General features: G+C 38.3%; 1 protein-coding gene across 1 annotated transcript; it reads right to left on the reverse strand.

Moving 5' to 3' along the window:
* Positions 1–10,613: 10,613 nt before the first annotated feature.
* Positions 10,614–13,120, reverse strand: LOC111609664 (zinc finger protein OZF-like). Its single transcript, XM_023339177.1, has 2 exons — positions 13,006–13,120; positions 10,614–12,593 (listed from the first exon to the last, which is right to left on the reverse strand). The coding sequence occupies exons 1-2, from the start codon at positions 13,067–13,069 to the stop codon at positions 11,050–11,052; spliced, it is 1,608 nt and encodes a 535-aa protein (XP_023194945.1). The 5' UTR covers positions 13,070–13,120; the 3' UTR covers positions 10,614–11,049.
* Positions 13,121–14,726: the final 1,606 nt, after the last annotated feature.

A 14,726-nucleotide genomic window follows, 5' to 3' on the forward strand; every position in this document is an offset into this window, starting at 1 on the left:
ACTGTTTTGGTTTCATAACTGTAGAATGTCATACAGCTTTGTTACACTGCTGTGGCTGTTGCAAGTGCAATTAAAAAAGTGGAAGAAAAGAAATATGATAAAATTTATAGACAGAGTCTGGAAGAAGAGGTTTCTGGTCCTCTGTGCACCTTGTATTACATTTTGATGAGTGAGCGATGAAACCAGAGGAAATATAGGAACATTGCAGAACAATTTACACAGTCAGCCTGTAAAGAGTGAGAAAATATGCAAAAAAAACAAAAGAACACATCAGTAGGCAAAAATACATTAGCATGGATGTGTACTGTGGAACTGGACAGCCATGTTGTCAAAAATGATACAAAAGTCTGTTGATTTATTGTAACCAACTTGTTATCTGCATCTGTACAGACTTGATAATGGACTTAAACCATTTCATTAAAAAAAATCACTAGTAAGTGATTAAAAACTTCAAATAATGTTTGTGCTGGAATATGTTTTATAAATGTTTATACAACAGTGTTATCTCTCATAAAATCTAGAAAAGAAACATTCTATATAGCCATAATTTATATTGATGTAATATATTTTATGTTGAATAATTACACAAGAGTTGCAGCCAATGCAACTCAGTTTTCAGTTTTCTCTCTATATGGCGCCATACCTGAACTACAAGGTGGACACCACTACTAGTCTAAAGGCACAAGGAAAACCAACTCCAATTTGCTCAAATCTATGTAAATAATCCAATGACGTTCAGAGAATATGTTCTCTAAACGATAGTATAAATTTATAGGCTTATGGTTCAGAGGTATGTTTGTAGAGGAAGGATGAAGCTGAAAAGATCACGCTGGCTACAGTGAAGCATTGTGATGGCTTTGTTAACTAAAGTGGCCATTATTGCCCCCTGAGTCTCTGTCTAGACTCTAGAGGAATGAACCAAAATTCCAGGAAACTATAGAGAAAAGCTTGTGGACGATAATCCAACATGTTTAACCCAAGTCAGGTGGCTTAAATTCATCTCTACCAAATATTAAAGAAATTTAAGTGAAGTTCTGAATATGAGAAGGTAAAAACATGTTAGTATTCCTATGTGACTTAAAACAAGGATAGGTTTACTCTGATTTAGGCCAGAAAAAAAAAGATATAGTCTTTTTATACAGCGTAAACATCTGGTTTCATCTGAAGATCTGAAGTTGCAGCTTAGAAGCTGAAGAACAAATTTAAAGTCAGAATAATGTTTAGCTTATGATGTAGATTATGCCAAAACCACACATTTTCAGTGATCATACTAGTTTTATTTGAGAAATAGAAATTACAGTTAAAATTGTGAACTAAATTTTATGTTTATCTTGCAGAAAACATGATGCTGTATTGGCTTTTTCCGTAAGTTATTCATTGAAAAAAGAAAGTTTAACCTAAATGTAAAGACCAGCCTCAGCATTACTTTGCTCTACTTTTTAAAGCAGGTGTTGTTTGTCTCCTGTGTCTGCTGCATGAATGTCACAGAGTTTGACTCAGTGAACATGAGTGATTTCTTGAGTATTTTGCCTTATTGTTGCAAGCGTGCTTCTTTCAGCTCCTTTCCAGCCACAGGAATGCAGCGGATGGATCTGGACTGAAGAAGAATAGCATCCGATCAAAGGGAAATTGTTTTTTTTTATTATTATTTATTATGTATGATGAATAACAGATCATGTCGGGGAAGAAGATGCAACCACAGAGGAAAAAGTCTGTCGAGCTGAACAAACTTTGCAGTCTTCCTAGAAGCAAAACAGCAAATCCTTTTACTAAGGATTCATCAGTGAACTCGTGTGCCTTTGGGGTGGAAACATAAAGCATGACTCATGTCGGCTGTGAAGAAACTCCTCTTCTGCACCTTTTTGCACCCTTGTAGACAGAAGCACATATTTTCAGTGTGACGTTAAGCTTCTGAACTGCCTGTGATGACGTCGTGCCCTCCACAACCAGCCCCACTTCCCCTCTCACCCTTTCCCCTCAGGCTTCACTGCTGAGGCTGAGGCTTGGCTCTGAGACTGAGGTCTGCATGTTTGAACATCTTTTTAAAACACATCACTGTGACACAATCTGCTGCACAGTTACTGTTTCACAACTTCAGATGTCATCCCAGATGTACTTAATTAATATGTTGTAACAGACAGCTTGAGTCAAATGACTCCAGTACAGAAAGTGCAGAACGTTCAACATGTTTTTCTCTTTTGTTTAATTGATCTAAATTGTTTCTTCCAGCTTAAATGACTTACAGGTTCAATACACAACTCTAGCACTCTAGGACAGTTCTAACACCTGAACTGCACCTGACGTTCAGGTGTTAGAAATTAATCAGGTAAGAAAAAGAAAAATCTCACAGTTCGAACATATAGAAGTATTCTTTATGGCCAAGAGAAGGTTACAACTTCTGTTGACAGTCATCCCAACAACTAAACATTAAGATGTTATATTCAATCTGCTGCTGGACATTGGTTCAAGTAAATAATTTCATGGTTTTTGTTTACTTCACAACCGTATTCACTCACCATCAGTAATCATGCCAGTGTGGATTAGCTTCCTATGAGTAAAAAGTGAGAACATTCCTGAAATATGTAAGCTTTAAAGTAATGACAAAGGCAACCAGCTTCCAAATGTAGCATTAAATGTATGAAATGCCAAGGCAAGACACCTGAAAAAAGAAAGAAAGAATGACATTACTAATAATATTTTCACATGAGAAGATGCTTTGAATGCTAATTGTGGTATTAATCCTTTTCAAGGTAACATAAAAATAATAACTGTTAGTATTCAAATGTAACAGGAACATTGAGTTCAATTTACGTTTTAAACTCAGACAAAATCAAATGTAGTCATTTTCTAGGTCCAAGTTTTAAAACTGGGTGGAATTAGCGACATTAGCGGCCTGTGGGGGATTAGCTAATTGTTGAGCATAGTGATGCACTGGCAATTAGCAATACAAGCTAATAACATCAATGTATTTCTTTGGAAAATGAACTTTAAAATTGGGAGAAGTTATTTAAACTCAATGAGATACAAATAGAAGCATAAAACATGTGTTTCCTCATGTCAATCGATGTCAGTAATGGAGCCATACTGGATGTTGAAATCAGGGTCGGGAAAATCCTGCAACTTCCCTATTTAGCACTTCAACTTGAACATTAAACTTTGAAACTGCAAGCAAATTGTAAGATTTGTCATATTTGAGATCACAACTGAACTCCTTTACTCAGCAGTGTCCAAACTCGGTCCTCTAGGACTCACATGTTTTAGGCGTGTCCCTGCTTTTACAAAACTGATTCAAGTGGATAAATTGTTTCCTAAGCAAGTCATTAAATTAACATATGTTTTATTCAGGTGTGCTGAGTCAGGGAGACATCCAAAACTTGCAGTGCAGAAACTATTGAGGACTGACTGTCTAGACGACTGACTTTATTCTTTAGGAATGTTTTTTTTCTTTGCTCCTTCTTTTTTTTTCTTCTACAAACTTAAAATGGCAGTAGTTCACAAAATGAGCTTAAAAGTTTAAGATTCATGATCAGTGTTTCATGATAAATTTACAAATCAGTTCACTATGAAATGCAAGAAAATAAAGGTAAGATATAATTTTAATATGAGATTCAGCTTTCATATGTAGTTCTGATTCACAACATATTGTGTCAAGATACTGACAGTAATCTGACAGGAAGAGGGGCTGTAGAGAGGCTTAATGACAAATCTAAAGACTTCTTTCCACAGCGACTCTCTCCAACCGGTTTAGAAAGAGATCCCAAGTTATGCTCTGGCCTGACCAAAGGGTTTTGGGTGTGGCCTTTGGTCTCATCATGTCCAGAACCCCCATGAATGAAGGTGATCACATGACCACTTCAGTACCCGTCCTGTCCTTCTGTGGAACGACCACCTTAATGTGGTTCAGGAGTTTGATTAGCCCTATGATGCTGGGGGCTTTTCTGTCCACAGCTTTGCCCTTTGGATGATCTCAATGATGGTAGAGCACAGTGGTTGGTAAACCTTAGAGAGATTAACCAGCCCTGGATCCAGAGATAGTGGGGACTTTGCCAGTGGAAACCTGGAGGTTCCATAATTTCCTGGAATTTGGCCTGACTCGGGTCAGAAACTATAGGAAGCCTCTTCAAGGAAGAAAGATCAAATCGGGCAAGCAGGGCCCTCTATTTTAGCTTCTGGAGAATGGATTCTTTGTTACCTTCTCTGTAAATCTATAACTTTTTACTAAATCACAAAACATCTTTTATTTGATACTGTCAGCTATCTCCTTCAGGATGGTGTCAGTTTAAAAGCATTGCATGATTAGTGGAGTGTATTATTACCAAATTTGCTCCTGTATACCATACAAAAGTTTTTAAAAGTCTCATAGATTTCAAAAATAAACTGACTAAAATGAAAAGGAAAGTGCTAAGTACACAGAAGTGCAATGTAATAAAATCTCCTTAACACCCAGTAGCTTGCTGTAGCTACAAATACAGGTCAAAGGAGACACAATCACATGGTTAAAGTGTGTGATAAAAGTAAATTCATGACATGCTGATGACACACCAGCTTCAGGAACTCTGTCCTCTTCAGACCTTATAAGGAGATTATTCCTTGGAGTCGCTATCAGACAGACTGACTGACATGCTGACGGCTCACAAAGAGGATGTCGGGTAGATGAGACGTTCAGTCAACACAAATCATCCGGCGCTTGGTAAAGCTGCAGTTATTATCACTGCTCTGCACTTCTTCCCTATTCACGACGGCTCTAATTTAGTTCCTGTCTCCTCCCATGCTTCAGTCCTCAACAATGTTTTTCCTTTCTTTCCTGCTTCCTCCTCTCGCCTGCTGCCTTTACTTCAGGTCTCATATTACAGAGTTTTCCTGTTTGACCGTGTTCTCACCTCCTGTTAACTGTGTGTACTCACATAAAGAGTCATGCTCATACATCTGGCTGTAGCTGGATTTTACCACTTCGGTCACAGTGTAGAAAATGTGTGTGTATGTGAATGTGTTTATGGAGAGGGGGGGTAGGGGGTGGAGGGCTGACTTTAACAGGCAGGGTGAGTGAGGATGAGGATGGGCTGGACTTCCAGCTCCAGAGTAAGAAAGAGGAAAACCCTCCCACAGGAAACCAGCACTCCACTCCACATGGCCTTTTAAGGTAAAAAACTCCCCAAAATTTTTCTCGCTGGGGAATATATAGTCACATTTAAAGCTACAGTAAGAACAGGGGAGGAAACCAGGCAGTTTCAAAAGATTTTATGAGAAGTTCGCAAATAATTTCACATATTCATAATCAGAGACTAAACTTGGACAGAGGAACTTGTCCCGTTTCTAATTAACCCAGCTGTTTGGCTTTTTTTCAGAGCTGTGTGGATAGTTAAAACACATTTGCATAGCATTTCACTATCACAGCATTTATGACTGAAATTAAACATCACTTCTGGCTCTGTCTGTATCTTTATGACAGAGTCATTGGACTGCTGCTGCTTACACTGATGAGGCACTCATCTACTGTCTGAGTCACATTAAGAGGAGTGTGGGAAACAGGCCTCATTGGTCTTTACCACATGGGAGAATTATCTACAACTGGAATGCTCTGTAAACAACGGAGGGCATCCACAAACTGCACCACTTAGTTAAGTGTGCTCTTTGGGAAATTACACGTTCACATACATTTCAGGTCTCTTGATATTTATGATGCTGTATTTGTGCTTAAAGGCAGAAAAAACACTGTGTAGGTTTGCTCTTGAGTTTAAACTCAAATAATAACATAGCTTTCAGGGAAACTGACGTTTTGGGGCTTGATATAGTCTTGCAGCAGAATGAAATGATGCCATTTTATACTACCAGATAGCATGGATTTGTGTTATTGTAATCTTTCTGAGCCACTATGCTTCTAATGAAACTTTAGGGACTTTAACTTTAGGGACTGCATTTTACCCTAAACAGCGACTTAAAATGAATTCCAGTGTCACACTGTTACTGCCCTACCTTACTGTAAGAAAATAACTGTTTGAATATTGCATTACTATGTTTCAAACTCCAGCTAAGGCAAAGGTTGTAACATCAACCTCTGATGAGGCAGAATTTCTTTTTGCACATTGAAAATTTTTTTGCCTGCCTATCAGAACTCTGAGATACAGGAAATGTGGTACACTGCCACGAAATGAATGTAAAAACTAACCAAACATTACAGAAATGTTAACTTTGTGCTATAAAGACATTCTCTGCTCAGATAAAAATTCACTCACCTCGACATGCTGAACCCTTAAAGTTCCTGATCTAGAATGAGAGCAGGATCTACTTTTAGATTAATTAAGCAAATTGTTATTCAGCCACTTGGGGAGCCCCTAAACTGAAAGTTTAAGCCCAAGATGGTCAAGTAATCATGAAGTATGGAAAAGGAAAAGCATAGGACATGTACTGTATATCATGGCAAAAAGTCACATAAGAAAGTGAGCAAACAGCATGCATACATGACAGGATTTAATGTTTTACTAAATGTGGTTTCTTTGCATTTGGACCCACACAGAATGTATTTTTAGCTACTCCAACATACAGCACACAAGATTCTCACAACTGGACTGAATATGTTGTGTGAAAGGCCCATCAGAAGAAGGTTTGGTTGTATTTTGCTTCATGCCTATCGTTGGCTGGAAAGTGTTTGGATGACCCATATAACCTGTTTAATCTAACATTTAAAACAGCTGAATCTCTAGATGTGCTTCTCCATCTGGTAAAAATATGTGTATATTGGAAATTACTGTATGTGCACCTGCATATTATATCAAATGTAATGGAACATAAACCAAAAAACATTAACACAACCAACATATCACTTTGTTCCTGTCTGTCCCTTTCAGTGTTCAATACTCACAATACTGTAGGTGTGGGTTATGGAGGTAAAGCCTCGTTGGATCATTCATGTTCTGGAGCTTCCTGCTGATATTTGTGACCATGCCACAAATGTGGCAAAGATCTGGGGATCTTTGTCTGTTTCCTCAAGAAAGGAAAAACATTGTTAAGGAAACAGAATCCTTTGCAGTGAGGCAGTCTTTATTGTCCTGCTGGTTGAGGAAGCAGCCGTCTGAGTGGGTTATCATGATGCATGGAATCTGTCAGCATTTAAAGTTTGTCATATCCCAAAGATTTCTTCTGCTCTACGTTTAAATGACAAAAATCAACAGACATAGCTCTCAATGTTGTAGTAATATGGTGCAACCCGTCTGTTGTTCTAAATCATTATCTTTGTCATCAAAAACACTGGGTATGTGCATGTGTCCCCACCTTGGAGTTGTCTCAACACGCCTGCCATTATCTTCACCCAACATTTGTCTGTTTGACATTGTTTACGGTGGTTCTGTAAATAATGACCTGCAGATGAACAGCTGTCTTTTCACAGTTAGACTTTATCTCCTCATCAGGCTCCCTCTCAGAAAGATGGGCTGACAGTGAGGGAGGAACGAAGACCTGAGGTTTTCTGTCCGGACCAAAAAACGCAGAGTTTGACCTTATAAGATTGATCTAATGTGGTTTGTATAACTTCTTCAATTCATAAGTTTAAGCAATTAATAGTTACTCATCCTTTGCAAAACCATTATTATCCCTTGATTAAAATCACAAACTTGCATTTTGTTTATTGGGACATTATGCAATAAAGTTGTAAAATGGAAGAAATGTATAAAGAATACCTTTGGCTGCAAATACAGTTGTGAAATGTGACAGCTCCATCTCGAAGACAGCTCTCGGTCCACCCACGACTTTTGCACAGCTGAATGGTTGACACGGGAGATTAAATGATTTCTCAAATACGCATAAAAGAATCAAGATAACACTCTAGGTATGTTTTTTATGAGGGAAAAGGCATTATAGCATAATGTAAAGCTAAAACATGTCTTCTTTTTTTTTAGTTTTGCTGTAAAAGAAATTTGTGTCCACTTCACAGTTATGCATTACTTTGTGTGGTCATAAAATCCCAATAAATACATCAAAATATACTAAACATAATAGTTCAGGATATATATACATATATTATCGTTAATTTCTGCATTTTCTAACTAACTGTAAATTCTTGCAAACAATTCAAACTTGCACCTGAACTGAAAGCCAGACTACTTTACCTCCGTAGGCCTTCTCCTGGGGGTAATATTTAGCTGTTTAGCATCAGAATACTCCAGATTCTTAGTTGGCTGCCAACTTGGTGCTGAATTACTGAGTCTGCTGGAAAAGAGGCTGATGAGAGTGAAAGAGCAGAAAAACTGTAACGATGTGGGCTGTAAAACCAAAACAATTAGCTATAATGAGCTATAAAGCTCTATAGCGCTGAGGAAAGCCACAGAGTTTGTATATAATTAATCTCTTCTGCTTTAACAGCTCCTGTCCGTCAGCCTTTAGGATAAGACAATGCTCATTAAGAGATCTAAAACATTTAGTTGCCTTCTTTTTTTGTGTGTTTGTGAGTGATATTAGGCTTGACCTCTTGACCTCTGGGAACAGCTTTGGAAGCCAAAGCTGTTCCCATTTAAACAAAGCTGTATTAGAGAGGTTATCTCAGGGCCAGCCTTCAAGATCCTGAGTAGGAAGAATGCATGACGTGAGCCCAGCAGCAGCAGTATCATTCTGCTGATATGCTGCTGACAACTGCCAGCACTGCCCTGTGAAGTGAATCATGAAGTGCTGCCACTGCCATCAAATCATGTGGGGGGTCAAAGGTCGTACTGTGATAGATCAACACCTTCCTGGATTAGAAATGAAAGCCAAATTGTAGAAGAGGTGGTGTATGAGAAAATCCCCTCTGCCGATGCCTGCAGCCAAATGACACTGAACAGCTGTTACAGATTTACTTCTTGAGGCAAGCTTTTTTATTCACACAGAAGTCTTTACTGTACGATTCAGCAGCTCCCTGAGTCACTTTTCTAAATTCTCTCTTCCCAAATTTTCTAAATTCTCTCTTCCCAACCCCCTCTTGTTTAATTTCCCCAGGCTGCTAATCTTCATGCTGAAGATTAGCTTGCAGAAGATGACCATCCTTCCCCTCCAGCCACTGTGGGGGCCGAGTTTGCGTCTGTTGGCAGTGCGGTCCTCCCACTCTGTCTCAACCTGGGCTTTAATCCACCCAGCCAGGCCTCGGAAAGTCCTCCCAGCTGCTTACCCAGAGAGGGCGTGAACTTCCCAATGACATCTGGACAGAATAACAGCTTATTAAATAACTTAATGATTGTTCTGCTCCTGTTCAGTAGATTTGTTCCCACAACATTTATATTGTCACTGTTGTACAATCCATAGTTAGTGTAAAAATCTATCTGTAGTTTACTTTTCTGCCCTCTTGATCAGAAAGTGTAGCTGTGTGTGGAGACGTCTACTGCCATACTCATGCACTTTTTAACATATGGTTTCATTTAGGTACTAATACAAGAGTCATTCTTCCATGCAAACAAAGATACATATATCTATTTATTTGTTTCACATGCAACTTTTCAAATTTGTTTGGATTTTTTTTAGATTTTAACATAATCCAATTTCTCCACTCTTTTGCTGCACCAGAATGACTTGCACTGCAAGATTTCACTTTTGGCATGCCACACCCATTCCCCCTGCCTCCCTGGTAGGAAATAATTTTGGTTTCTACTTGTGGGGGTGTCCCTTTAATATTGGGCTGCTTGGATGCCAAGTACAGTAACTATGTGTGAGCAGCTCCCTCTTCTGGATTACCAGGATATTATACTGATTTTACACCAATTCTTTTTCTTGTACACAATAAACATTTACTCTTTCAATATTGTTACTATACTTTCAAATTGCCCACATTCTTATATTAAACTTCAAACTCCGATGTATATAACAATATAAAAAGTGTAGTGTGCATGTTTTCAGCCATCCTAAGACAACATTTGATACAATCATGTTTTACAGTACAGCTGCATTTCTTTGACTGTTGATTCAACCAGCTTAATAAAATCTAGTCTTAAAAACTTCCTGATTCTTCTTTGTTAAACAGCTCAAAGTCAGCCAGATGTCATATATAGTTTTGTAAACATTGCTTTTGTAATGTTTCAAATTTTCAGTAGGATTTAGCAAAGCTATTCTAGCACATGTAGATAATTTCAATATTTTAAGGCCTGGATTTGAAGACCTTTGCTCGAGATTACCAGTAGGATATTTTTTAGCCTTGGTAAAATGTTTAAAATGGTAAATGGTTCCTGGACCCCAAAGCGCTGTACACTATATTCAGTCATTCACCTATTCACACACACATTCACACACTGATGGTGGCAAGCTACTGGACAGTAGCCACAGCTGCTCTGGTGCCGTCTGCACCGGCACCACAGGGCTCTCTGACCAAAGTGGGTGAAGTGTCTTGCCAAAGGACACAACAACAGAGGCGTACAGAGCACATGAAGACGTGACATTGTGGGTGGGTCTGTCAGTGATCCCTCATCACGGCGGAGCAGAAGGGGACAGTGGCTGATTTTCAGACCTTTGTGGAGATCGATAAGGTCAGTGGATAAGATCAGTTTGTCATGCAAGCATCAGCCAATCATCGATCTCTGAATTTCCCTGGTTTAGATCTTTAAATAATCTGATCAGACCATTTTTTTATATTACTATGATGCATATTTAAGCCATGAAAGTAAAATACAGCACATAGACATTTTACTTTATTGAACAAAAAACATCCACAGCAGGCAGGCTTTAACCTAAACATCCAAATTCTAAAAATTTAATTAGCAAGTAAACATGCTTCCGCTATACAAATAAAGTATTCTAAAGCTATAGGTCCTCCAGAGTCAGTGTCCTGCAACTAAGGACAGAGTGATTAAATGTAAATGAAAACCAAGTGGAAGAGAAATGAACAAATAAGTAAAAATTATCTTTAACACCACAACATATCTGGAGACAAACTCTAAAACATGATTCAGTTTCCACCCAGTGTACTTTTTTCCTGAACATTTTTAAACAAACATCACAACTGAAATATTTCTTTCCAGAGTAGATTGTCATGTGTGAGTTCAAATCATGTTTGTGACTAAGCATTTACAAACAAACATCACAGATGAAAGATTTCTCTCATGTGTGGACTCTCATGTGTGAGGTCAAATTACTTTTCTGACTAAACATTTTCAAACAAACATTACAGCTGAAAGGTTTCTCTCCAGTGTGAATTCTTGCGTGTGAGAGCAAATTATGTTTGTGACTAAACACTTTCGAGCAAACATCGCAGCTGAAGGGTTTCTCTCCTGTGTGGACTCTCATGTGCGAGATCAAATTATTTTTCTTACTAAACATTTTCGAACAAAAATCGCAGCTGAAAAGTTTATCTCCATTGTGGATTCTCATGTGTAACGTCAAATTATTTTTCTGAGTAAACATTTTCGAACAGATATCGCATCTGAACGGTTTCTCTCCAGTATGGATTATCATGTGTGAGGTCAAATAATGTTTGTGGCTGAACACTTTCGAACAAACATCGCAGCTGAAGGGTTTCTCTCCAGTGTGGATTCTCATATGAGAGGTCAAATTATATTTTTGACTAAACATTTTAGAACAAACATCGCAACTAAAAGGTTTCTCCCCATTGTGGATTCTCATGTGTGAGGTCAAAGTATTTTTCCTACTAAACATTTTCGAACAAACTTCGCAGCTGAAATTTTTCTCTCCTGTGTGGATTTTCATGTGTGAGGTCAAATTATTTTTCTTACTAAACATTTTTGAACAAACATCACAGCTTAATGGTTTCTCTCCAGTGTGGATTCTCATGTGTAAGGTCAAATGATGTTTGTGACCAAGCACTTTCGAACAAACTTCGCAGCCGAAAGGTTTCTCTCCATTGTGGATTCTCATGTGTAAGGTCAAATGATGTTTGTGACTAAACATTTTTGAGCAAACATCACAGCTAAAAGGTTTCTCTCCATTGTGGATTCTCATGTGTGAGGTCAAATTATTTTTCTTACTAAACATTTTTGAACAAACATCGCAGCTGAAAGGTTTCTCTCCAGTGTGGATTCTCATGTGTGAGTCTAAATTTCTTTTGTAGCCAAATGTGTGTCCACATAACTTACAACAGAACTGGTTTGGTTCTGAGTTTGTTTGCTTGTGTCTTTCTGAGTTCAGATTTCTATTACATGTTTTACCATTGTGACCAGACCTAAACGTCATTTCTACCTGACCTTTCCTCATTGAGTCTGTGTTTTTATTTGCTGTAAAACATTTGGTTTTATCCACAGAGACTGAAGAACCTCTGCTTGAAGGGCTCCCCTTCCAGTCATTTCTCCTGTCTTTAGCTTTTGGCCTAGAATCTGGCAAGTGCTTCAGTTCTTCAAAGCTTTGATTGTTTACATCATCATCATTATCACCCTGGTCCTCAGTGACTTCAGTCTCTGAGGAGTTGGAGTAATCTGCACGACCTTGATTTCTAGTGGATCTTGCAGCTCCACAGCGGTCTTCTGGAAATTCTCCATCTTTCATTTGGTGTCGACGAAGGTGTGAAAACAGAAAAGACTCTCCATCTTCTTCGCTTATAGCTGGCATGAGGGGCTTTGGACCCTCCAGGTCAAAACTCAGGCTGTGTTCTTCCGGAGCATCTTCTTTCACCACTAACTTCTGCTGAACATCTGCAGGACCATTGAAAATCATTAAGTACATCATAAACCACTGCAACTTTATATTCATATCAACAATACCTGTGCTGTGTTAGCAGCTCTGAAACCAAAATGTTTGACTTCGGCCTGAACTGAACGGATGACACTAGGTGAAGCAAAGACAGCAGCGCCAGTTTAGTTTTTATTCGTCTCCTCATTCTGTACCCTTCCTAAAAGCTAGTGCAATCAGTTTCAGTTTGTTTATGTCTGACTGGCGACAGCCTCGTGTGATTATGGTTACGTAAGCAGCAGCAGTGTGCGTGTAAGCAGATAAAAGAGTTAAAGGAAAGACACGGAATCCATAACATTCCCTCTAATGGGCTCGTCTATCCAGTACCCACAGAAAACTGTTCCTAAACCATTACTGAGATAAAAACGTACAAACCTAATCTGTACAGAAGAACTTTGGGGTTGAAATCTGCCTCCAGTGCTTTTCCCCGCTTGCTCATTTCTCACGGTTGACAGAAGAACGCGTCTTTGTTGTCGTCTGCGTGGTCGCCTTCTTCTTCTCTTTTTTTTTATTGTGGTTGGTAAACAACGTTTTGGTGCACTACCGCCATCTTCCAGATTGGAGTATGGATCAGATGCTTTTACTACTACAATCTTCTCAAAAGTTGTAAAATGTTGTATTTGATGAAGTAAAGACAAAAACGTTTTATAATTGTAACATCACCAGAGGTTTAATTGAATGGAAATTTGTTTTGGGGTGTGGTAGATTTGATCATGATTAAATAATTACTTACTTCGAAAATGTAAAACAAATTTTTTTCTGTGAATGAGAAACTATATTTAAAATTAATTTGACTCATTTTACAAATGAGTCTGTCTAATAGCTAGTAATAGTAATCATTGCTGATCTAAGCATTTAAAACTTTAGAGATAAATACACAACCTGAATCAAGTGTTTTGTTGTTGTTGCTTTCTTTGCATCTTCTCCCTCTAGGGGGCAGCATTGCATCATAATCTATTTCCAAACCTGCTGTGCTCCAAAAAAAATCAGGCTATAAAATATATTTCACCTTTAGATTTTCCAAAGCTAAAGATTTAAAAGAAATTAAAGCGTTTTTTTTTTTTTTTTTGTTAGATTTGCCAGTTTTGGAAGGTCAGCATTGAGTTGTTGTAACTTTGAAATACCTTAGCATGTAATATTAGTATCTATCTGACAATTATGTAAAATACCACATTATGGCTGCCACGCTCCTCACTGTCAGAGTCCATGCAAAGAAATCAGATGATGTGCAGACAGAGACGGATGGCAGATCTATGTCAAAGCCTCGGCTATAATGTGCTCATTATGAGTGTTCCACAGGGTGGGTATTGTGTTGTGCCCACATACAAAAGAAGGGAAAGGCTTGACCTTGTGTAAAGTAGGTCAGGTCTGTGAAGGGGTTAACACTTGGCTGTGTCAGCAGAACGATTTGATTTGATAATTCTCATAACCTGTGAACTCCCAGAGAAGCAGGAAAAAAACTATCTTGGGTCGTACTAATTGTCCCATGATCTTCGTGTGGCTCCAAATACCAGACATTTGGAAAGTCAGATTGGATGACATGAGTGGTGCTGGCTTGAATTAGCCTCAAAAGAAACCAAAAAACACAGAAAAATATCGGCAAGTAGATGCGAAAACCTCAAGAGAATTTTACCACCCGCAGAATGAGAGGAGGAGACAACAGCATATTTTTTTGAGCAGAAAATATATACATGGACTAGTTCCCAGAGCTGACAGGATCAATTACAGAGATGTTTTTCTTTGCTGGCAAATATGTATTTGCCAAAAAGTAACATGAGCTCACACTGAGGCATGTATGAAAAATTTGCAGTGATAAATTCCACATGAAAATGCTTCAGATGTATCAAGGATTTCATTTTGTAACTTGTATAAAAATCTACAGTGTGTGTAAAAAATGAAGTATTTTTTTGAGCCTGAGACAAAATCACATCTCCTAAAAAAGCCTTGAGCTTCAGTCACCCTTCTGTCTGAAGTCAACGTCCTCCAGAACTCTCATAGCACTTGAAAATACAGATATTAAAGGTAAAGTTTTAATGATATTTTGCAGGTATTCATTGTGCAAGTGAGAGAGCTAAATGTATGTAGTTTTAGATATT

This window comes from Xiphophorus maculatus, chromosome 9, assembly GCF_002775205.1.
Source record: "Xiphophorus maculatus strain JP 163 A chromosome 9, X_maculatus-5.0-male, whole genome shotgun sequence".
Taxonomy (NCBI): Eukaryota; Metazoa; Chordata; class Actinopteri; order Cyprinodontiformes; family Poeciliidae; genus Xiphophorus; species Xiphophorus maculatus.